The sequence below is a fragment of the Neurospora hispaniola genome (genome assembly GCF_033458365.1).
Source record: "Neurospora hispaniola strain FGSC 10403 chromosome Unknown B0T23scaffold_1, whole genome shotgun sequence".
Lineage (NCBI taxonomy): Eukaryota > Fungi > Ascomycota > Sordariomycetes > Sordariales > Sordariaceae > Neurospora > Neurospora hispaniola.
This window is the reverse complement of record NW_026944406.1, coordinates 2,153,700-2,177,593: the sequence shown is the minus strand read 5'-3', so window position 1 is coordinate 2,177,593 and position 23,894 is coordinate 2,153,700. Positions and strand designations below refer to the sequence as shown.

At 51.1% G+C, this 23,894-nt stretch overlaps 4 protein-coding genes across 4 annotated transcripts; 2 read left to right on the top strand and 2 right to left on the bottom strand.

Moving 5' to 3' along the window:
• Window positions 1-386: 386 nt before the first annotated feature.
• Window positions 387-3,377, top strand: B0T23DRAFT_391851 (armadillo-type protein; the record flags this gene model as incomplete). Its single annotated transcript, XM_062837968.1, has 3 exons — window positions 387-488; window positions 581-3,211; window positions 3,276-3,377. The coding sequence occupies 3 exons, from the start codon at window positions 387-389 to the stop codon at window positions 3,375-3,377; spliced, it is 2,835 nt and encodes a 944-aa protein (XP_062696842.1).
• Window positions 3,378-7,390: 4,013 nt separating this feature from the next.
• On the bottom strand, window positions 7,391-8,846 carry B0T23DRAFT_409288 (uncharacterized protein; the record flags this gene model as incomplete). Its single annotated transcript, XM_062839364.1, has 4 exons — window positions 8,348-8,846; window positions 7,639-7,942; window positions 7,518-7,568; window positions 7,391-7,395 (listed from the first exon to the last, which is right to left on the bottom strand). The coding sequence occupies exons 1-4, from the start codon at window positions 8,375-8,377 to the stop codon at window positions 7,391-7,393; spliced, it is 390 nt and encodes a 129-aa protein (XP_062696841.1). The 5' UTR covers window positions 8,378-8,846.
• Window positions 8,847-16,101: 7,255 nt separating this feature from the next.
• On the bottom strand, window positions 16,102-16,324 carry B0T23DRAFT_434218 (uncharacterized protein; the record flags this gene model as incomplete). The annotated part of the gene is made up of 1 exon (XM_062840487.1): window positions 16,102-16,324. Exon 1 carries the CDS (start codon window positions 16,267-16,269, stop codon window positions 16,102-16,104), a length of 168 nt encoding a protein of 55 aa, XP_062696840.1. The 5' UTR covers window positions 16,270-16,324.
• Window positions 16,325-20,254: 3,930 nt separating this feature from the next.
• B0T23DRAFT_10990 (uncharacterized protein) lies at window positions 20,255-22,723 on the top strand. The gene is made up of 7 exons (XM_062831845.1): window positions 20,255-20,476; window positions 20,540-20,612; window positions 20,666-20,698; window positions 20,760-21,101; window positions 21,162-21,389; window positions 21,456-21,492; window positions 21,556-22,723. The coding sequence occupies exons 2-7, from the start codon at window positions 20,578-20,580 to the stop codon at window positions 22,573-22,575; spliced, it is 1,695 nt and encodes a 564-aa protein (XP_062696839.1). The 5' UTR covers window positions 20,255-20,476; window positions 20,540-20,577; the 3' UTR covers window positions 22,576-22,723.
• Window positions 22,724-23,894: the final 1,171 nt, after the last annotated feature.

Genomic DNA, 23,894 nt, shown 5'->3' with positions numbered 1-23,894 from the left:
ACTGCCGATTCTTGTCTGCAGCTCTTGCTACCCGTCGGCCTGCCAGATGCGGCTACCCATGACCAGCTTTAACTAAACGAACCCTAAAGAGTACCTCCGCCTTGAAGGCTGCGCTGTGGTGACCCGGCGCCTCTCTCACAACCTGCACTGTCAGAGAGTTCATTCGAGTCGGCCACTTTTTTTTATTTTCTTTGTGCCTCCCAATTTTGCGTTCGACTCTTCAGCAGTTCACCGGTATCGGCTCGACACCATCGTTCTAGTTCTCGTCAGCTACGAGATATCAAAGTTCGAGAACCCACCAACCGCCGCCGCCGCCGCCGCCGCCACCACCACACGACACATCGCCGACGTTACGCGCTTGTGTCACTTCAACCCCAATCATCACCATGGCTTGGCAACCGAGTGGAGAGAACCTGAAGACTCTGGCACAATGTCTGAAGGATTCCCTGAGCGCCTTCAATAAGGCCGCCCAGAAGCAGGCTGAAATCGTGAGTTAATGTCCCTCGGCACCATCTAGTTACCCAGTCTGTGATCGGGCATTGCCACAAGACAGAGATTCTGACTTGTCTTTATCAACCAGATGCTTAACCAAGCAAAAGCTTCGCCCGATATCAACAACTACTTGGCCCTGATCTTCTCGAGCTCGGAACCACCCCAGGAGTTTCCGGCGACCGCTGCAGACTGGCATGTTGTGCGCTGTGCCGCCGCTCTGATGCTGAAGAACAACATCAAGAACAACTATAACAAGATTCCAGAACAGAGCTTGGCTCTTGTCAAGTTGGCTGTCCCCTTGGGGCTCCAGGACAAGAACTCACAGATCCGCAGTCATGCAGGCACTCTTGCGACTGAGCTGATCAACAAGGGAGGAATCTACGGCTGGCCCGAGTTTCTGCCCGAGTTGCTCAAGACGTTGACCAATGAGTCTGGTCAGGTAACGCCCGAGGCGCAGGAGGGAGCTATGGCTGCCATGGCAAAGATCTGCGAAGATAATGCGAAGATGCTGGAAAGGGAACACAACGGCCAAAGGCCTATCAACTTTCTCCTTCCAAAGTTTATTCAGGCAACCAGGAGCGCGGTGCCCAAAGTTCGCGCCCATGCTCTCACAGCCATCAATGTGTTCACCCCTAGGAAGTCGCAGGCCATGCTGAACTCGATAGATGACCTTCTACAGCACCTCTTTGCTCTGGCTGAAGACCCCTCAATCGATGTTCGAAAACAGGTTTGCCGCGCTTTTGTGAACCTGGTGGAAACTCGTCCGGACAAGCTTCTGCCACATATCGAAGGCCTGGCCAAGTACATCATCGCTCAACAAAAGGGCGACGACGAGGATCTTGCCACTGAGGCTGCCGAGTTCTGGCTGACTGTTGGAGAGCACGATAACCTGTGGCGGGCCCTGGAACCGTACATCACAGACATCATTCCCGTACTTTTGGAGTGCATGGTCTACAGTCCCGAGGATATTGCCATACTTGGAGGTGCTTCGGACGATGAGGATGAAGAAGACAGGGAGGAGGATATCAAGCCACAGTTCGCCAAGAAGAAGCTGACCCGTGCTGCTAACGGAAACACCGCGGCTGATATGGCGAAGAACGGAAACGCTTTCGAGAAGGTTGCAAGCATGGAGGAAGACGACGACGACTTGGAAGATGGCGAAATTGACGACAGCGAATCCGAGGGAGATGAGAATCCCGATGAGAAGTGGACTCTCCGCAAGTGCTCAGCGGCGGCACTTGATGTATTTGCTCGCGACTTTGGCGGACCAGTCTTCACCTCTATTCTACCTTATTTGCAGAGCAACCTCAAGCACGCGGATTGGTCTTACAGAGAAGCGGCTGTTCTCGCCCTTGGCGCTGTTGCCGAGGGCTGCATGGACGTGGTTGTTCCCCACCTTCCAGAATTGGTGCCGTATCTTGTTAGTCTCCTCGACGACGAGGAGCCGGTGGTTCGCCAGATTACCTGCTGGACCCTTGGCCGATACTCTGCGTGGGCGGTCAGCCTTGTGGATCAGGCACAAAAGGAGAGATACTTCCTACCTATGATGGACGGAATTCTCAAGAAGATGCTTGACAAGAACAAGAACGTTCAGGAGGCTGGTGCCTCTGCTATGGCAAACCTAGAAGAGAAGGCGGGCAAGGCGCTCGAGCCATACTGCGGACCCATCATCCAGCAATACATCCGGTGCTTCGGCAAGTACAAGGATAAGAATATGTGGGTTCTCTATGACTGCGTTCAGACGCTGGCTGAGCACATCGGCCCCGTCCTGGCTAGGCCTGAACTTAGCAACCAGTTGATGCCAGTCCTACTGGATAGGTGGCAGAAGGTGGGTGATGAGTCCCGGGAGCTTTTCCCCTTGCTCGAGTGCCTTTCCTACGTCGCTATGGCCCTTGGCGATGCCTTCACCCCTTACGCCGAGCCTATTTTCGGTAGGTGTATTCGAATCATTCATCAAAACCTGGAGCAGGCCATGAAGGCCAAGACCAACACCGATCTTGATCAACCTGATGAGGATTTCCTGGTCACCAGCCTCGATCTTCTCAGTGCCATCATCCAGGCCCTAGACAACGACAAGGCTTCCAAGCTTGTTGCCAACGTCCAGCCAACCTTTTTTGAGCTGATGGCTCTGTGCATGGGGGATCAATCTGATGCGGTTCAGCAATCGGCATACGCTCTTCTCGGCGATTGTGCCAAGTACGTCTTTGAACAACTTAAGCCATTCCTGCCCAACATCATGCCGGTCGTTATCAAGCGCTTGGACATGGACACTATCCTGGACGAGGAGGTCGACAACAGCTTCAGCGTAGTCAACAATGCCTGCTGGAGTGTCGGCGAGATTGCTCTTCAGTACAAGGCAGGCATGGCGCCATTCGTGCCCCAGCTCATTCAACGATGTGTTGACATCCTCTCCAACCCCAGGGTACCCGGAGGTGTCAGCGAAAACGCCGCTATTGCCTTGGGTAGGTTAGGACTTGACAACGCCGAACTTGTGGCCCCACACCTTGGCAGTTTCGCTGAGGAGTTCCTCGACACAATGGACGATGTTGATCCTTCTGAAGAGAAAGCCACAGCGCTGCGTGGCTTCACTGAGATGGTTACTCGTAACCCCCAGGCTATGGAGAACGTTCTACTGCATTACTTCAGCACAATTGCCAACTACCAGGAACTTAGCCTGCAGAAGCCCGTTTTGCTTGAGTTGCATGAAGCCTTCCAGAACGTAAGTTTCAACCCGAGAATTCCCATGATCTGATTTGGTCTAACTTGGCTGTTCCTTCACGCAGGTCATCAATGTCTACAAGCAAATTATTCCGGGATTCGGCAACTTTCTCATGCAAATGGAAGCCAAGGACCTCGAGCTGCTCCAGAGGCTCTTCGCTCTCTGAGCTTGAGCTGATCACTTGAGCCACCACATCTCAACGAAGCCTGTACACACACTATACCTACTTTCAAGAATTGTCCACTGTTTGGTCGTTACTGCAAATATATCCATGGTCTCCTTCCTCGAACAACCTTTTCTCCCTCAATTACAACGCTCATATGCAAGGGCCACGCCACGCAAAACAATACAATATGACTCAATGCCATGAACAGCGTCATGTCTTGGACAAATATACATGCCATTTGCAGTCCGCAGGAACAGCCATCTTATTCACTCCCAGGCTCAAGCTGCTCTGATCTTGGGTGGTGCCAACCGACGAACGGGATGACATAAGTGTGGGTAACAATTGATGCTTTGGATTGTTGAGGTTTGTGAGGAAGTGAGTGGCCTGTGAAGTGTGACAGGCCGTCGAGACACATGAAATATGTTCGGCGCGGTGCTCTACTCGATGACTGGGTGAGGCAAGATACAAGCTGAAATGTGCATGATAAAGATGAGTCTCCAGTCAGAATGGTGTTTGAAGGAGAGCCAAAGATATAGCGCGCATCAATGGCAATGAGACGGAAACTGGTTCCGGTGATGGAACACGATACCGAATTTTCGTTTGGATTGGAAACAAAAGCTATGGGACGACTCAGAGGGATTGTGTAGGCAAGCAGGAAGCGTCGTCAAGGACCGGGCCTCACGAGATGTGAGCAGAACTATCTAACATCAGCCTATATCAGGGTATGATATGGCACCACAAAAGCAGTGATAGGAAAGGACCGTGGCAGGTTTATCGAGAATGCTATGGTAGGAGGGATATGTGTAATGGGTGATGAAGTTTACTTTATTTAGATAGGTAGCTCAGTTATATTAGGTAGACAGCTATGGATATGGCAAGTTTTGGGCAAGCAAAAATGGCAAGAAGATAGAGTTCACCTTTTGAAGCAGTTCAGGAGTGAACGGCGGCGACCTACTGATCCTGGCTGTCTAGCACATCTGTCGCTTGGATAAGAAGAAAATAACGAGAGATTAGAACATTTACATCAGGAATACTTCATCTTTTGTCTCGTGCTCTTCGCGCATTCTCCATAGGCCCTCACTCGTTATCCTTCTTCACGGGTATTCAAGCCTACGACACTTGTCGATTGAAAATTATTCTGTCAGGTTTCGCTCTGATCCAGGTGCCTACTCATATTGAAGCACATGACATCTCACTTGCCTCCTCGAACCTTAGTGAGCCGCCATAACGGGCCGCTGCTCCCTAAAAGAGACGCAGGATTGGCAGGTGAGGCATCGGGTTTATGCTTCTCGTTGCCACGCGTGTGGTAAATGACGGCCAAAATGATGACAACAGCATCAGTTTTCATCTGTTGTTTTTAGTTGCTTTCCATTGCTTTCTATTCTAAGAAACCTTCTTTCTGCCAAAGGAGAACCAACATATCTCCCGATCTCGAAAAGCTCTTGCGAACTTGGGACTACTCCGACTTTAAAGAGAAGAAGAGAGGGTAGTTGATAAGACAACAAAGGAGCATCCGTCCCGCGGTTATGGTTTTGTGTAACATCAATGCTGCGGTTGGCAGCAAGTTGGCGGCAACACCAACACCAACACCAACACCGTACTGCACAGTAAGTAGCCCGCCACCAAAAGACGCATGTATGCAACGTTGTATTGCATAAGTTCAATCACCGACTTTTTGGGCTTGATCGTGGCGGTGCTTTGTGTGTATATTTTCGAGTGTTCTCGCTGTCCCAGACGGCTATGATCATGGTCACGGTTGCAGTTGTGGTCTGTTGGTTCAGTTCGATTCAGTCTCGCCTGCCCCCCCAACTCCAGTCAGTACGCCTGTTACAGTAAAAAATGTGAGGGGAAGGAAGCGAAGGGACGAGCTAGATTAGTGAGTGACTGCCTCTGAAGGGACTACGCTAAAAATGATCCCAAATGTAGAAAGAACCAACGAACCGAACGATACCTAGGTAGGTGGTTACACTGGTGTAACGCATGTCATCTTCATCATTCTAGTCTATATATTGTACACGGAGAGGATTGAAGAAGAGATGTGGTCACCGCGGTATTCGCAGAAATCAACGACGTTAAGCCCACCTACCAATGGATGATCACACCATAATCATCCGTTGCGGTGGATATACCCATTCGGCACAGCGGTCAGCGCAGCCTCGTCGCGATGACACCATGAAAGGGGGAGGGGGAAAGGGAGGGGGCAACATACCATACCACTAACACACACGTGTTCAGCCTGCTACATACTGGGATGAGATACTGTACCCAAAAGCATGGTTCGCACGTGTCAGAAGCTTATTCTTGTTTCATCTCATTCACTCCCCTTCCTTACCTTTCTGTTTTGATCTTGAATCTCCACCCTACATATCTGCGCTTTTTGTGTGTGTGTGAGAGTGTGCTGATTATAGCAGCTCTCACCGTCGTCGTCTGACTCCATGGAAAGTTTGTTATCCCCGGACACACACACACACACACACACACACATACATACACAACAACCAGCCCGGGATTTCGGATTACCTTGCGCTTGTAGGAATGGTGGTGGTGATATGGTTGACGTACATATGTACGTGCGGAGTCTTGAATGGAGTCTGAAATCTAAAGGTCGACACGACCCCAGGAACCAACCACGCGGTACTCCATTTGTTTTTGTTGTCCGCTTTCCCGCTCCCAGTTCGAGCCAGGGCATTCAAGTAGGCATGTAGTGGCAGTGTGTTGTTCCTTATCCTTGTCTTGCTGTCCGGGCTTGTCCATGGCTAGCTAGCTAGCTATCTGTCCTGGTCAATGAATGGACGTGCGAACGGACGGACGGTAATATATCTTGCCAGACCGCGCAACTGGGTACCAAAGGCAACCAGGCAAACTATCAAACGGCCCGAAGGTCCACGCCCGTGCTGTTTGTAGCTTGTAAGCTGACTAAATCCCAAAACAAGGTCCAAATTAGTTCATCTTTACAGGCGAGACCACTTCCCTCACTTCTTTTACTTCTCTCGGACCTAAAACTTGACATAGACCTGGATTGAATCTGGAGTTGGACTCCTGTCCAGTATGTGTACTGGTCTGAGTATATCGGTGAGATGTGTAACAATAAATGGTGTTCCTGTCTCTTCTCGTGCTACACTGCACTACACGACTCACTCTCCGCCGCCGCCCGGCTGAGACTCGCGCTTCGAAGCGGTCACATGTGAGTTTCCTGGCCCCTTCGTTAGTGGTGAAATTAAGGTACAGTAGATACCCTAGTAAATGCAACCCCCAGAAAATGCAAGTCCATACAAAGGTACCTAGTAAATGCAACTAGCCTGGCGGCCCGGATTCACCGATTTGTATGTAACCGGGACCCTAGTAAATGCAAAGTGCCTAGTAAATGCAACTTTTTCTGACCCTCTCCATAGAGCCCGGATTAGTTGCATTTACTAGGGTATAGTGTATGTTGCCTGCATAAGACATGAGGCTTGCCTTTTGCAGAGAAAGGCGGGAAGGGTTTGATGGACAATGGGGTGGTCAGTGCGCTTAGTCAACGGAGGTAAGGACCCGCCTTGGTAGTCTCAGAACACCAAGGGAGGAGGGCGTGGAAGGGGCGAATGTCAGCCTGGTTTTAGTTCGTCCAGCTCCTTCCCTCTTGAAGCAGATCGACTCGTTGAGAAGCTCTGGTGGTGGTTTCACCGTGGAGATTGTTTGATGGTGAATAAGATGAACTGGAAGGCTTCAGCTGTATGTGTTTTTTTTTTTTTTTTTTTTTGTTACTTATCCGGCTTCTCGACTTGGTCTGCTGGCGGATTTCGGCAGATTTTCTACCCAAATGCAAGGAGACACTCCTCCCGATCATGCGCACGCCGCACTCTAAAGGCCTCTAATTGCCTTTGTAACACATGTGGTACAGCAAAAGCGAAAGCTTCATGATCGAACACATGGCCGAGTCACCTAGAGGTACCTATCTTATCTCCTCGTCTCTCTCCATTGGGCTTCAGGTTCCCAACCCAAACAGCCCTCCAACGCTACTTGACCACTCCGCTTCAGTCTGGTCGAGGGTATGTATGTGCAGCTCACCGGGCCACTGACATGAAGGATCGGGACTACATCATGACGATCGTGCGGTGCTCTGTGATCCACATCACATCATCCATTTACACACTCACTCACTTGCAGTCCCTGCCTGGTCCCGATCCAGCACGACCAGGCCGGCAATTTGTCCTCACCTAACCTCGGTTGAGACAAGCTCAGTCAGTTCAACCTTTTAGTTCACTCAACAAACCGAACCGACCTTGCGTTCCCTGAAGCAGCCAGATGCAGACTAGGCAGAACACAGGCCAGGGTCTGAGTTTGAGTAAAGGGTTGTACGATTGCACAGTGGAACATGAGACTTTCGCAACTTGACCCTGTTGGCTGGTTCTGCTCGGGCCGGAGCGTGCACTTACCGCAGCAGTGCCGTCGCGCCCGGCACCGTAGGCGACATGGACAAGGACCAAGACAAGAACCGGGGTTGGGGATGAGGGACCTGGAACTGAAGGGCGAAGCGAGCTGCGAATGCTGTAGCTGGGCAACCTTTGTTTCTTTTCTTTATCTGTCTTCTTTTGAGCGTCAAAGCCGGTCTGGTCTTGACCACCGCTGTGGCTCTCTAGATGGAAGTCATGTCCCTGTCCCTGCTACTAGTTACGTGAGGCAGGAAGGAGGGCGTAAAACTACGACCGTCTGTCCAGTGGTTATCGAGTGACTCGTAGTGCAGTGCTTCGGTACATGGTGGACGAGTCGCTCTCAACCTGAACACAGTAGTCGGATCTATACGGAAGCGCGGCAGCGACGGCGACAATGAGGACAGCGGCGACAGCAGTAATGGCGACGGCGACCGGAGCGATGCGGAAGGAGTCCTCTTTCCTGATCGCCGTTCCTGTTGTTCGGCTATGCTGTACAATTTGGGAATAACTTCCCCAGCCTCATCCTTTCATTCCGCTTCAACCCACGCAGGGGCCTACCTTGTCGGAGAAAGTCAAGTACCCTCCCATGTAGTGATTCCCTGCGAGGCGCTTGAAAAGGATAGCCGCCCGAGCACCATGGAATGGACCACCATCGATGGACCTATGGAACCTTGATGGGTTACTTTTTAGTCTCTGCTTAGTGCAACGGAATACGAGAAATTGCAATGTGGGGAGCGTGTTCCGGTGGAGTGAAAGATTGGAGTTGAGGCAGGCGGACGAGGAACTGCTAGTGTACTACACTATGCTATGCCGGGCCATGTCCTAGCTTCTCCAACGGTTTGAGAATGGCAGTGAAAAATGCGCCATGGGAAAAGAAAATACTATGGAGATGAGGCAAGGGAGTGACGGAATTGGGCATGAAGATGGAGATCAAGGATTTCCAAACTCATTGCGGTCGATTGGAGTCAAGTGAGTCGTTTATCGACCAGTAGATCTCCCTCGTTGGGGGGACGAAGTCTCGGCGATGTCTACCGCAGTTAGTCGGCCCCATCTCAAGGAGTCTCGCGTGGGATACCTCGATCTGCCGGATTATTCAATTTCCAGTCAGGAAGCAAGCTTTCGCCAGCCAGCAGTGGAGAGTCAATCTACGGCTGCAAAGTGGTATTCCCGTAAGGAAACTGTGTGACAAGAAAGATGAGAAGATTTTGAACGAAGCTTGTGCTGGCCCAACAAATTTGTTCAGCCGAAAGGAAAGTGTTGGAGGCCGGGTTCGTTGTTAATGCTGCAACGTTTGCCTATTCCGGGTCGTCTTGTCAACACTTGTCTCCATTTCCTGACACTTTTTCTCTGTTTTGACCTTGCACAAATGAATGCAATATATCTTTGCTAAGTGTCAGCCTTGCCTCATTGTCGAGTCAGCTGTCAGGTACCAGAATCCCCTTGTTTGCTGGCTGCTACCCTGAATTCTTGCACATGGATTGCTGGTTGTTTGCTCGAGGTTGGGAAGTGACCACCCTGGCCTACCCCGACGGTACAGGAGCTCATGGAATGAGGCAATCCGCATGTGACCCAAGCCCTTTGAGTGAGCGGGCAGGGGACCACGCTGGGCAAACGTCATCGGATCTGTACATTCCCTCTCAGGATATATCATCAGACAAGGAGAGGAAAGAGTGAATCCTCGACACAGCGTCTGTTCGACCCAGAGAAGGAAATCTCAGTGTCCACGAAGATACTGTTGTGATCTCCTTTCTGGTAAACGCACCATGTTTGCTGCAAAGCCCAGCCACGCATCCCAGGAAAAAATAGCAAGGCAACGGGAACAGACATCGGGGTATTTCCATCTCTCCTGTGCCTGCCCTGAAGAATCACTTAATAATGATGGATAGGCGCCGAAGGATCGGGAAATACTCCAGGCATTGAGAGCTATACCCATTGTGTCGGGTGTAGAAATGTATGGTGAGGTAGGCAGCCCCGTGTGACTTGAGTTGGTCTTCTCGATGATCTCGTCCCGTCTCTCACCGCGCTTTGAGGTTTCACAAACGCATGGCTGTGACGTACGTGTCATGCATAGAATACCCGTGCAAATTCGTTATGTGAGGCTAACATGCTGTGTACTTATTAGCGACACAGCCTGGAAGGACGGAAGTGGTTGAGGCGACAGTATATCTACCGTCTATTATGTTGTGCCTGGCAATGATGCATGCTCAGTCGGATAAAATGCTATGATGTTCCCCGTGATGTTCAAGAAGAGAGTTTTCGGTACCGATAGTGACTATCTCGGAGCCCAGATAGGAAAGGATGGTGATGACAGCAATGTAGTTGTCACCTCATCTATCACTATTCGAGTGGTCGAGTGGCTCAACCCAGCGACGATGCCAATGGCAAGCGGGAGATGACTTCTCCAAGGGTTCCCTGATCGGGATGAGTCTATAATTAGTTCCTGGTCAACAGCACATTTATATAGAGATTGAGGCGCAGGAGACAGTGGACGACCTAGGTTTTGCCGGCTTTTTTGAGGGTTTGCCCTCGGCATGTTGCAGCAAGTCGTGAGAATAGCCGCGAGATCCGCGCGCACGTGGAGTGTTGAAGGCGGTTCACCCCGATAACAAACTTTGCACACGCGCATCTTTCAAGGATTGGCGGCAAGGTACCGGGGCACGGGTGAACACCGTGAATGGTATCAGAGCCGACATTGTAGTGTAGGGTGGAAGCAAGGACCCATGCGATTGCTGCGAAGCCATTTTTTCGATGCACCGAATGATTCGCATCTGTGCCTGTCGTTCATCTGCACAACAGCTGTGCAAATGCTCACCGCCCCCGGGCGTCCAGGATTTACGATATCCGGAGCAGGAACTCAGGTACGGAGGGTGCAGTTCGGTGACCTTGCTGACACTTGTCCAACGACACACGACAAGACCAGCTGGGCTTGGTCGTGGGGTGCATCTGGTGGTGGGCAAGTGTCGATGAGACTGGATTGCGTAAAAGGTTGGGTATGTAAAGCGTAGGCTAAAGAAATGACTTCCCATTGCTCTCATGGTACAGCCTGACGTTTGGATTAGATGGCGGAAAAGGAACTTGCATAATCAAAGGCGCGCGGGCAGCTTGTGTGTATGGTCAGCCACAACGGTCTAGATACATTGGTCAAGCCATGATGAAAAGGAGGTTTGTTGGCGGAAGCCGCGGGCATGAGGAGTGGAACGTTGTATCGGAGCTCTCTGACCATTGCGGCCTGCTAACCCGAAAGCGGTCGATGGGTCGTTCGAAAAAAGGATACCACAAGCTCTCGGAAATAAGGAATTGAGGCTGTGCGCACAGGCTGCCGAGATTGCGAATCTGTGTCTGTCGGCAGAGAGTGAGAGATCTGGGGAAAGTCATCTGATGACGGGTGAGAGTGGGAAGCCAGGCTGTAAGACGGCCTAACAATTAGGGGGTGATGGTGAGTGGCTTTAGGGCTAGCAGTGTGTTTTCTGCTTCCTCACCTCTGAGTGGCTGGGCCGGGTGTTTCTCGGTCGGATGTGGCAGCAGGGCAGCCAATGGAAGTGGAGCAGACCAAGAAGGCCAAAGAAGGTTAATTTTAAGAATAGAAACCGACTACGCCCAAAGCAGTCAAGCCCGCAAACTTCGGTGCACAAACCCATGCGTGACCGTGGGACGGGCGTGGATGGCGTCGACGGCGTGGACGAGGAGACCAGCACACCTGCACCCTACCTGCATGTGCCGGCTGGCCTGTTGTTGTCTCCGAAAATTCCATGAAGGAACAAAAGAGAAAGACCAGGACGCGATAGGATCAGGGACCAAGGTGACCTTCATCGCAACCAAACCCAGGCTGGCCATTTCTCGACCCAGACAAAACAAGTCAGTTTTCGAGGACAGAGGTACCGAGATCTGTGCTTACAAGTATAGCACATGTCAAGGCATGTTTTTCGCTCTGGAGTGTCATAACTTGTACTTGACCCCCCTCCCCAAAAGGTAAGCCACTCCATGGCATGCATGTGTAGTGACAAATGTCACATGGCGAGCTTGCTCGCTATAGAAAACCTCACTGGTGGGTGGACTGGTGGGTGAAAATAGGGGACCTGGCAGCATTGTCGTTGTTGTCGTTGGCGTCCCCCAGATCGAGCAAAACCGAGCCTCACGGCAATGACGATGCATCGCGCCCCGGCCGCCAAGCTCAATAAAAAGGCCAGTCAGGAGGTGAGAAGAAAGGAGTCGCAGGGGCTTGGGACGGCAGGCAAGTATCCAAAAATGGACACGAGAAACGTTTGTTTCATCCAATCAGATCCCTCCGCGCTCCAACTGCTAGTTTCTCGACCAAAAGCCATTGACAAGGGTTTAGCAACTTTTGCATCATTATCAGTCTCTTTCGGGCACGATGGGGAGAGGGCAAAACTAAACTTAGATGTACTCATCACAGGAAGACCATGTTCGACCTATCATCCGTCCATCCCATCCCATCCACCACCGGCTGTCGCTTGTAGTCAAACTGTCAAACTATCGTTATGCAGACAATCGTGACCGGCCGATGGTGATGGGGCCGATGAAAAATCTCCTTTTCAACGGTGCCGTAGGTCATGATTCGCTTGAGTTTCTTCAACGGGGTATGCTCCGTCGCGAGGGTATCAGTTGCGACGCTGTACGTGCCCTCGAAACAATTGGCATGTTTTCTGTCGATGCTGCAACTCCATTGGTCTCCACTGCCCGTCAACGGTGGGCTGTCGAGTTGAGGCTCCATCGCTCCATCTATGATGCATGGATATCTGCGGCTCACCACAACGGTCGAAGACGGAAAAAAGCAGGGGCGAATGGGCTTTTTTTCTTCGTTTCTTCTTTCCTTGGAAAGTAGGGCTAGAGAGCCAAGAGCGAAGCAGTGGGGTTTTCACGGCCGTGTCTGATCCCGTACTGTCCCGTAGCGGAATGTCTGAGCTCGGGAGGCTCACGGGCAACGGACGGCTCCGCGAGAGAATTTCGAGTCATGGTACAGCCGAATGGTCCGTTACAAGGAGGCCGGGGTTTGCGGTGGTGGTTCACCCCTGGTTTGTTCGTTAGCGCGGGACTTCACTACGCATTCTGCGCAACTCAACCACCATTCCACAATTTCCGTGGAAGAAATTTGGTATCAACCAGATACGTTTTCGGATGCTTCATACACCCTACCCGATCTTCCGTTTCGAATGTGGTTGTTACGTGGTTTTGTCTGTATCTTATCACCTGTTGCAAGAACCGCGCTGACAATCAAATCAGCATTGGACTGTACACACCTATGTAACTGACAGAGTGCCAGTCTTTGGCAATCCGTACGTACTGTATCCGTTCCGTTCGTTACCCGGAACTCAAAGTAGGGATCGGGTAGGGTGTGTATTTTCGGTCTCGCCTAGGTAGTGTACGCATGTACCTACTACATAGACATTGTTTAGTGTAGTAGCGCTGCGGTAGTGCTGCCGATGTTGGAGGAGTCTTTCACGGAGGACGGCGCGGAGGAATACCGATTATCAACATGGGAGGACTTACTTTTACTACGCAATACAGTGGCATCCCAGAAACGCTACGCTCTGTCGGTGCTCGCGCTCGCATATAACCGGCAAGTTGGTCCTTGGCAAGTGGACAAATGGGTGGACAGTAGCTGGTCTTATTTCCGTGAAAAAATAGATGGACATCTGATGAAAAGGGTTTTCATTGGCAGGGGCTGGTATGTAGAAAACCCCCGGCCCAACTTCTTTGTCAGAATGGAAAGATTGGGAATTCTGCGTTTGGATTTGTGCGCTCGTCTGTGTGCCGGAGGGCCGGTAGCTCGGGAGAGGGGAGAGGGGTGTCCCTGCCGATTGCTTCTGTGCGCGTCACGAAGTGCTACCACAAAGGGAAGGAACTTTGTTCGCCTTCGACATGATGACATCAGGCTACCCCGCTACTGCACTCATCGTCCCAAGTTTTTCAACAGATCGGAAACTGGAAGGTACTTTCGAAGACAGTAAGATCTGAGAAAGGGATGATTCGGAGCAAAGCTCAGCCCGGGAACCGGTCCAATATCAAGTCTCCAGGCTCTTCGTGAATGATCATTGGGTTTTGTTCAGTATTGTAGAGGACCATATTTTCTTCAAACGAACCTGACGTGGGCTTCGCGTAATACTTCTGCCTCTTGCCCGCAGTCTAGGTCATTCCATCACTGGACAGCACGCCCATCAACGCATACCATTCGAGCGCTTTTCCAAATCCCTGTTGACTATCGAGGAAAAAAAATCGAAAGTAGCCCGGATCAAAATGGCCTGAGAGTGTCGCAGAGTATGGCACACTCTACCACCGTCACACAGACATATCGATATCAAAGGAACTCCTTGTATTGAGGTGGCTTGGCTCAAGCTGAATCTCCACCACTCCCCATTGGCCTGTTATCTTCCCACTTCCCAAGTGAACTAACCCAAACCCCCTCATCTGCAAGATGATAATCGCGACCATCAAAAACCTCGTTAAGCGCCCAAGCTTCCCCTCTAAACGTCAACGAAATAGGCAGTTAGAGGCGGTTGTTTCTGCCTCCGTCCCCGAAAGACCTCTCAAGAAATTGAAGGGCTGTCGTTGGTTCCAGCACCGCTACTGCGCCCGGTCGCAAATTTAACCGAAGTGGTTCATAGTAACGTTGGCCTTATTCATTGGCGTACCCGGACAGGTGAAATAGACTTCACTCACATGATAATTACAAAAGGCCCTATCCATTTGGCAACGAGACAACCAGGGCCGTGAGATGTTGGTGTCAATGTCAAGTTCGTGCGTCATGCAGGCCAGATCCCAAAACGGTCAGTGCCCGTCCAGGTAGGGAGGCAGGTACACTAGACAGGTCGTTCGGTTGCCCACCCACGGAACATTGGAGGTTAGAACGGACCGTCAATAGAGGAAAGAAGAGAGCTAGCATGGAAACATGCAAGCTCCGCCTCAATTGTGTTTCCGGTACGTTCGCTTGTGGGGTGCTCTGATTGGGCCAGGGGCACATCGCATCAGGTACTTGTAATATGCTCTTCCAGGACAAGTCGGATAAATCGACTGTGTTCGATCCTTCATCGACCGTGTGGATTGGGTGCAGCCAATGAGGGCACCACATTTATTGACGGTTCAACCACCATGTGAGTAGTTGGCCTCATGTTAGACTTGACGCGATGTAAAGACGGCTGATGGTGAATGTGATTCATTCGATGATTTATGTTCTGCTAGAGTTCTATCCTCAGTCTACGTTTGACTCGGTAAGGTCCCTCTTACCATTCCGCTCAAGCTAGTGACGGAAGCCCGGGCGTGTCAGACTCGCAAATCCTTATAACACACCAGCATTCACCGGCATTCACTGTAATTCTTTTCATGGTGCGCCCAAGAAAAAGAACAACTGCGGCGATCTTGGCAACTTAGAGGAGTAAAGGCGATCCATAATGAATCGTCGCATAAGCTCTCGTTGTCGTGATTCGAAATGATGACTTTTGATGCTACTGTAAGTTTGGGGTCTTGGTTCGAGTTTGGCTGTTAGTATGTGTCCCACACAGTCAATCAAGAATCCAACACAGTTGATTTATCCGGCCCGTTCCTGGAGCCTTACAGGAGCGGCTATCCCCAGATGAGCTTAAACCAGCCTCCTCTTCTTCTCCTTCACGCTTGGGATAAACAGGAAGGCAGGGTCCTTTGTGATGAACTGGCCTAACCCTCGGCTAGCCGTTGTCGGAATAGGTACGTAATAGTTACCTCTTGTCATCATTTAATATCCGCGAGAGAAAACTAAAGACCGGCCATGCACAGACTATGCCATACTCAGCTAGTTCAAAGGTAAATTCACACAACGATTAACCAACTTATGTGATTGATACCCTCAAGCAATTAGGCATGCGGGACAAGGCAACAGAATAAAAAGAAGGAAATCAGCCACAAGAAAAAAAAGGAAAAAAAAAAAAAAGGTGGAGCAGGCTCTTGGCTCCGGGGCCACCCAAGGGACTTAACCGGATAATCCGACTGTCTGGGACCATCGAAGCGAAGAGCCAAGCTCGCCAAGCTTGAGCCAAGCCCAGCTAGGACCCGAAGCTTGGCATCAACATCGCGCGCCGGCAACCATTACCACGTCCTTACGAGAAGGCGTCGTCTTTGATAATGGACAACGAGTGTTCAAGACCGCCTCTATTGTTGTGCTCAATTTACACTTGTATACGCGGGCTCTCTCACTGCCCCCTGAACTTCTGGAGCTAATCCCAGCACCTAACACTTGCCCTAGGTGAATTGGATCATGGCTCTACATAAGCGGTTTGGAATCAAACATAGTCGGTTTATCTGCCCCGCTTAAGTTCCGTAGCTCAGTGATGATCGTGACCTGGGCTAACTTCGGCAAGCTTCTGCCGGATCTGCTGTTGCGCCTCAGTGAAAGGGCCCGAAATATACTGGATAAGAGTCAGCTGCACTGATAGTTGCTCATCCAGGAGAAACAACCGCTCTTGGTCGAACGAGAAGCGTTCCGTAGCCATTGTCACGGTATGGAATTTAGTGGTAAGGGTATCTCTCGGTACTCAAAAAGTCCCATCGAGATTGATGTTTGACAGATAAAGTTTCGTTACCAACGAAGCGAAGCCGCCGCCGTTAGAGCTGTAGAATAACAGTATTAATTCCAAATTATTCGCACAGTATGGATTTGATTTCAAGTGGAAGCTCCGTCAGTTGCTTACCTACCTACCGCCGGGCAGTGCGCGCAGTCAGTGTCATTCAGGCCCCGCCCGCTGTCAATGCGTGCTGCAGCTGCACTCCACAGGCGCCAGAAGCTCAGAGAAAAACCACACCTGACAGCACACTCTCGACACACGGCACACACTGACAAACTTGAACTTGGGCTACGGCCTTGGCGACGATTCGGACTTGGCGAAAGGACCGACTCGAGGTGATGGGAAGGGCCATGAACCGGCTGTGGGGCTTCCCAACGACAAACAAAGGACCAGCGTTCTGGGACAAGATGAAACCGACAGGCAGTCAGGCAATGTAGGTACATCGTTTCATCAAGGTGCCTTTTCAGGACGCAGATCCCACTCATAGACTTTATGTACAGATATTGCATAGTGGTTGCTGATGGAGAATGTTGTTGGTAAGCAAGAAAGGGCCCTCACCCTCAGTTTCCGACCAAGCTGGCATAGCTTACTCGAGATTCTCATCATGGTTCTATGAACTCCAAGGAACAGGGGCCATCGTGAAGACAGGACGTGAAACAAAGCCTAACAACAGCGGAAACGAGCCGCAGGCCTAAGCACTCGAGATGAGGTCAAGGATGTTCCCAGATGTTAACTTATTCCTGTGCGCACCGCAGCTTCAACAGCACGAACTCGGACAGTCTTTCAAGTCCAAATGAGCATCATCTCGTCACTTTGAAGTTGAGAAAAAGGGTGCCATTTTCTATCATGTTATCAGATCTCTCAAAGTTGAGGTATTGATTGGTAAAGTTCGACACTGTAGAGTAGTAGTACCCCTACTGTGTGCCTCGGCCGTCGATCACCTAGATCCAAAATCATGAAGTGCACTTACGAAAAAGACAGAAAATAGACGCTACGCTACGTTACCTACTTCTACGAGTACTAAACTAGTCTCCCTTGACTACTGCTACCTAACTATAGTACTTTTGCCATTACAACACCAACACCACCAAGTCAGGGACGGTGGATGACATGGTGCGACAACAGTGGCCTGGTAGGTGCCAGTGAAAACGGGGACGACACATCTGCTAATACTTTACAAATCTGTCGCTTCCATCTCTACCGGCACCTACCTGGGGAGAAGCGAGGTCTCCTCAAGGTGCCCACTCCTCTTCCCTGAGTTGATGGATTGGGTGCCGGGGACAGATGGAGAAAAGCGAGAGAGAGAGAGAGAGAGAGAGAAAGAGGGAGAGTTCCATTCAGCAAACCTCGTTCGATCGGTCACCTCTTTTGCCCTTTGGAGTTAGATGGCCCGTTCGTTGTTCCGCTTCGCTTCGCTTCATTCGAACGCCTGCTTTACTTCCACTTCTTTTATTCTTTCGCTCTGCCGTGTCTCCGTCTCGGCAACGGTACTGCAATAACAACAAGCCACATCCATCTCTGATATGATATCCAGGGAGTGGAGAGGGGACATGGAAAAACGTCGGAGGAGATCCTGTTCTGTCAGTCCAACCCTCATCACTCTTGTTCCCAGGAAAATGGATGGATGATCATGGCGACTCCGCACTCTTCGCTTCCATTCTTTCACACAGTTCCGCCCGGCTGTGCCCTTGATTCCGTAGCGTTAAGGTTAGGTAAGGTAACTATTAGGTGGAGTATGTCAGTTAGACCAGTCGGGGTAATTTGTCGTAAAGTGACCAATGTTTCGTTTTTTTTCTTCTTTTCGATTTTGGCTCCCTTTGTTTCCTCATAGTTTGTCTGCAAGCCCAACTATGGCCCACCACTCATCATCATTTCTCAATGCCAGATGAGTCCAGCAAGATGGTAGCAAGCATCCCATATCTTGAGAGAGCGGGAGGTCAGGATGACGATGGACCCCCAAACTAGAAGAACCAACGTCTATGGTACATACTACAGCATGTACAGTAAACCGGATGGGGCAGGTTACCAGAAGCTGTCGTTATTGCTTCATGCTTGATGTTGCTGTCATGTCTGCTGCTGCGCCCTGTGCTCGAGAGGTCCCCTACCGAGGTCTTTTGGATGCAAGTTGCTTAGAAGGTACCTACCGGCTGGACCGTTGGATGGTCCGTTGATCGCCGGATGAATTTGGATGTCAGGCCGACCTCGACCACTGCTGAATGCAGAGTGGAGGACTGGCTAGTGACAGACAGATACAGTGACAGGGAATCGAACTGAACGGTTACACACAACTGACCCTCCATCCATCCCACCCTTCTACATTCATCCACCCTGTAGAACCGTGACATGTACACAGGAACCTCTACTACAGCACGCAGGGCAGCTCCTAGCGGCGATGATCCACGGGCGGCGGCTCTTTTGGTTTTCACCTTGTCCTTGTTGTTGTTGATGTTATTGTTGATGATGCTCATCGGCACCGCCGTCTACATTCCGCGGTACCGATACCTCATCAGCGCTCGCCCTTGTTCGTGCCAGGTGATTGTCCACGCAGCGGGCACCTCATGCACCCCCATCTCATTGCCTGCAGCAGCGAGTGGATTGCCCATTCTGGTCGCATTGTGGGCGGGTGTGCAGGGCAGCGAGTAGCAGTCGGATGTGGGTACATTGTTGGGGGTTCAAGTTCTCTTCTTTCGGACGTACGTCCATCTCCTCCTCCTCTTTCTTGCTCAGACGGTGGACTCGCAGCCAATGACGGCACAGGTTTTCCACCTTGTTTTGGTGTTATGGCAGATGTCGATGGGATGGGATACCTCTACTATGTAGACTGCACGGAAAGAGCACTCGAGCAACTGGAAGGGCTTTTGCACTGGAGCACACAGTGGGAGGAGGAAGGAGTGTGGCAGCAACAGGGCTAGGTTGACGTCCCCTCCAGTGACAGGGCCCCGACCCCGGCGTGTAAGCCAATGATCAGGCGGGCGGCTCTGCCCAACCCCAGAGAGAACCTGGAAGGGAACATGGAAGGTGCGCGGAAACTGCAGGGCCAAGTGCGCAAGTGATACCCAGCACTCCCCCGTCACGCCCGTCTGCACCCAAGCCCACCAAGACCCAGTCCAAACTGGCGCTATTTAACACTTGGGCTTCCCCCGGGGCACATCGCGTCCCCTCTCCTTTTCGACCTATCTCACTAAACTGTACATCATCAACCCTCAGGTCTGAGTCTCAGTCCTCCGCTATCATCCCGCCTCCCACATTCGCTTTTTAGCACCTCTAGGAAGTCCTCGTCGACTCCTGTCATTCGCTTGTTTCATTTTTCTTGGTGGTTTGGAGAGACGGACAGATTTGGAAGGAAGGAAACTCCCCCCCCCCTCGCTACGCCTACTCAACTCAACCCTGCGAAACAACACTGAAGCCTCCACTCACCACTTGGAAAGACTTCAACAACTCTGTCTCACTAGCGCAACTCACTCGCTCCAGTACCACGCTCCGGCTTCAGCAACAACTCATCTGGAATCGAAGAAGAGCGCAGGAGATCCGTACCACAACACCCCCATTCATCTGACTCTCGCTTAGCCAACCACCCTCGTTGGATTGCCACACAAAACAGAAAGAAAAAGAGACAAGAATCTAAATCACCAAAACAGATGTTGCCATACATCTACTAAGACCTGCTCGCTTGCTTGTAACCTCGAATCAGCCACAAACCGACGCCCCCATTTGCTCTAGGTTTCCGGGTCTGTTTGGAAACACGCAACAAGCAAAACTTTCACAACACACGATCGCTACCACGGTGAAGGAAAGGAGGAGATTTGGATCTGGATTTAAGGGAAGATCTTGGACATTGAGGTTATCACGACGACGCAACTGCAAACGACCTCGGCGCAAGCAACCGGTTACTCGGCAGGCAACACCGACTTGCTACTCCAGGTAGTCAACGCTCAAAGCACCTTGACTATCGACTTGTTCACGTTTAACAACTACTCCGAACTACGCTCGCTCTAGATTGACCCTTCAGGAAGGCAACGTTGCAGTCTCGGTACCTGTCATCGGTGTAAGGCACAGCCTACGCTTCCTGTCCTCGTATCAACCCATTACGTTCGCTACTTCGACGTCATCAGGGTCCATTGTGTCTCTGCTTCTTGTCAGTGTTTCGTTTGTCCGTGTGTTTTACACCTATAGAGATATATGCTAACCTTGCTATTAGATCTTTCGCTTTAACTTTCCGACTGTCTTACTGTCACAATGGCTGGTCCCGGCGGTGGTCCCCCTAGGCGCAGGTAAGCTACTTTGTGCTCTCACTTCGGGTTGTCTTTACTGACATTTGTTCTAGTCACACCAAGTCCCGAAAGGGATGCGAGACATGGTAAGCTAACTCAACCCATGACAAGTTGGATGCGAAAGGTGCTTTTCTAACAATCATACAGCAAGCGCCGCCACATTCGTTGTGACGAAAGTTTTCCCCAGTGCCGCAATTGCACCAAGCACAAGATCCGTTGTCCATATAATGACATTCCTGTCGCTGAGGACCGGTCTACTTCTCCTGACAAACCGGATCTTATGTGGACGCCCGAGATCGAGCTTGTAATCGAGCAATGGCAGCGAACTGGTCTTTTCCCGTTCCCGAACCTTAACATTTACCCGACTCCGGCCCCTCAGTATCTCAGCACAGACGAGTTGCGCCTGATCCACCATGTTGCCTCGATCAGCAATCAGATGATGGAAATTGATGCCAACGGCTTCACTTTGTGGACTCGGCAGATCCCGACGTAAGATTCACACTTGACACGTCAATAATGGCTTGGGCTGGGCGCTAACAGGTTTTCTAGAATCATCAAGATTGGTGCTACCCATAACTATGTCTTGCATTCGCTGTTGGCCTTCTCTGCCATGCACATTGCGTACTTGACCGATTGTCCATTGGTCGGAAACATGGCTTACGAGCATCGGGGTATCGCCTTGAAGGGTCTCCAGGAAGCCATCGGGACCTTCTCGAAGGACACTTCTGACGCCATCCTTGCCGCATCTCTTGTTCTGTCGTGGCAAGCCACAGATTGGTAAGCAATATACTGCAGCCTTCCGGCTACACAGACAAGGAGGGGCTAACTCGGATTTCCATACAGGCGAAGCTGGACCCATCTCATGCAGGGAACCTCATCGGTACGTTTGACTGCGAGCGTACGTGGTTACAAAGAGAGGCGGATGCTGACGTGGAAATAATAGGTCATTGAAGCCATGGACCCTTGGAAGCACGAGTCCCAGTTCGGTGATTTCATTGCCGAAAGCAGCACGTTTCCAACCGCTCCCCCGTCTCCTGCCCCGGATCACAAGCCCAGCCAGCCGCGCAAGGAAGACCTTGACGCCTTTCAGAGGACTCTGCAGCAGCTCCAGAAGGTCGAGTCTCACCTCAAGCACAACAGGGAGGACACCAAGTCCGTTGCCCAGCTCATCAGCTTCCTGAAGGGTGCTCGCAAGGTTAGCCCTACCTTGTCGGTAGCCCAACAGTTTGAGCGTTTGAGACCCCTGCGTACGTGGTTGTTCTGGCTTCCCGTCATGTACCTGCAACAGACCCATGGGTCGCCCAGTGCCTTGGTCATCATTGCTCACTATTACACCGTTGCTCTGGTAATGGAGCGCCTCTTCCCTGAGATCGGCGCCGCTTACTTTGGAAGTTTGACAATTGGCCCGGTTGAGGAGATTGCACGTCGCCTGCATTCCTTGAATATTTCTGGCCAACTCGAGGGTGATTTGGCAACCCCTCTTGCATTGATGAACTTCCCTATTGACACAGTCTCCGAATTCCGGTCTCGCATGGGGTGGAATCAACCGATCCGTACCCCGTCTTTCCCAGTGTTCGATAACTTCTACGCAAGCGAAGGTTCACCAATGCCCTTGTCCGCGGCGTCGTCGTCCGAGTACCTGCCATACGGAGAGAGGCCGGCTTTCAGCTACAGTACCGAGAACTTGTCCGTCATCCCGGAATGCGGACCCAGCCCGGTCCAGATCACGGCACCTTTTGGCCAACCACAGTACCTGAGCATCCCGAGCCCATCCTATGGAGCATACAGTCCCACCACGAGCACCTTCGGTGACTATAACGACGCGGCTTCCGTCACCTACAGCGATCCGGACGAATATCCCTCGTATGACATGGGCTTCTCCGCTACTACACCCATGATGGGCGGTGCCAGCCCCTATGGTGTCGGGTTCGTCCATCCAATCCAATCCGTGTGGACGGTCTAGGATCTCTGATCGCCACACCGGCCGCTGTCCGGCTCCGAAGAGATGCAAAGGTTTAATTAACATGGCCATCAGGACTCCCACAATGCTAAGCTCAACGCCCACCTACCCGCCTCCGGACGACTTTGCCGTACTTTGGCCCGGCCCCCCACACAGCCTCGCCCCTTCTCCGCTCCTGGGCCCTGGACAATACTCCACCAGGCTTCCGCTCCCCGAGTCGCCAACCCCATCGATGGTGTTCACACCACCCTCGAGTCATGGCCATAGCATCTCGATATCTTCTATACCTTCGAATTACCTAGATGATGAGAACGTAACGGACGAAAGGCATCAGCACATCACATCGAACTGAATCTGGCATTCGGTGTGCATCTCTTTTCAGCATTTTCTTTTTCGATACAGACGCGATTGCATACCACGTTCCTTTCCGATCACACCTGCAGCATTTCAACGTATTGTTATGCATCTTACACTCCTTTTACGACTGCAACGACGCTGCACTTAACAGCACACGACGCTCCTTAACGACACTTGTTTCAATAACGCATATACACTCCTTTATATACCCAACGGCTGGATCCCATGACGAACTATAGACACTCCTTTTTACGGATCGACGAATCGCATATATACCCAACTCGTAGACATTCCTTTTAACGACACTTGCATCTCGACGACATGTTCGGCGAGCTTTACACACTCCTTACGGACATCACTGGATGGTCATGATACCCAACTGCAAAGCGACTGTTGATAATGGTTTTTTGGTCCTCTCTGGACAGGGACTGGTAGTTTGTTTTGAGAGACAAGGCAGCACATTGATGTGTCTGATCTTGGGCTCTCTGGAAAAAAAAGCGTGGCATTCTTGGTAATTGGTTCTTGAATCCTTAGCACCGTCAGCGGTGCTACAGGTTTGCATTGGGCGGCGTTTGTTTTGCTTTGACATCCCTTGAGTGAGGTTGTTATTACACCTCGACTCGATCGATAATAATACTATTCTGTGGATATGAGAGGTTCTGGAAAGAGGGGGTGGAGGATGATATGATAGGCGACGGATGATGAGTTTCGCAGATGGAGAAGAAGAAATGTTGTATTTCGAAGTGAATGAAGTGAAAAGAAAGAGATAGGATCTGTCGTTGGTCTGGAATATTTCCTTGAGCGGTGTACAGGTGAGCTGAGCTGGTCCTTGTTAATGAATGTGCTGGGTGTTAATGTGGCCTTTAATTTTGATGGTGTCGATCGATTCAAGGTCGACTATATGTACTACCTCTAAGTAGACTATGTTGACATTTCTCCGGCTGGCGTTGCAGAAGAGAAGGTGA

What these genes read in the sequence shown, in the direction of transcription:
- B0T23DRAFT_10990 (XM_062831845.1), top strand. Translation starts at nt 20,578, where the DNA reads ATGGCTGGTCCCGGCGGTGGTCCCCCTAGGCGCAG. An exon ending in TCGTGGCAAGCCACAGATTG is followed by an intron (nt 21,390 to 21,455) that starts GTAAGCAATATA and finishes ATTTCCATACAG; the next exon opens with GCGAAGCTGGACCCATCTCA. An exon ending in TCATGCAGGGAACCTCATCG is followed by an intron (nt 21,493 to 21,555) that starts GTACGTTTGACT and finishes TGGAAATAATAG; the next exon opens with GTCATTGAAGCCATGGACCC.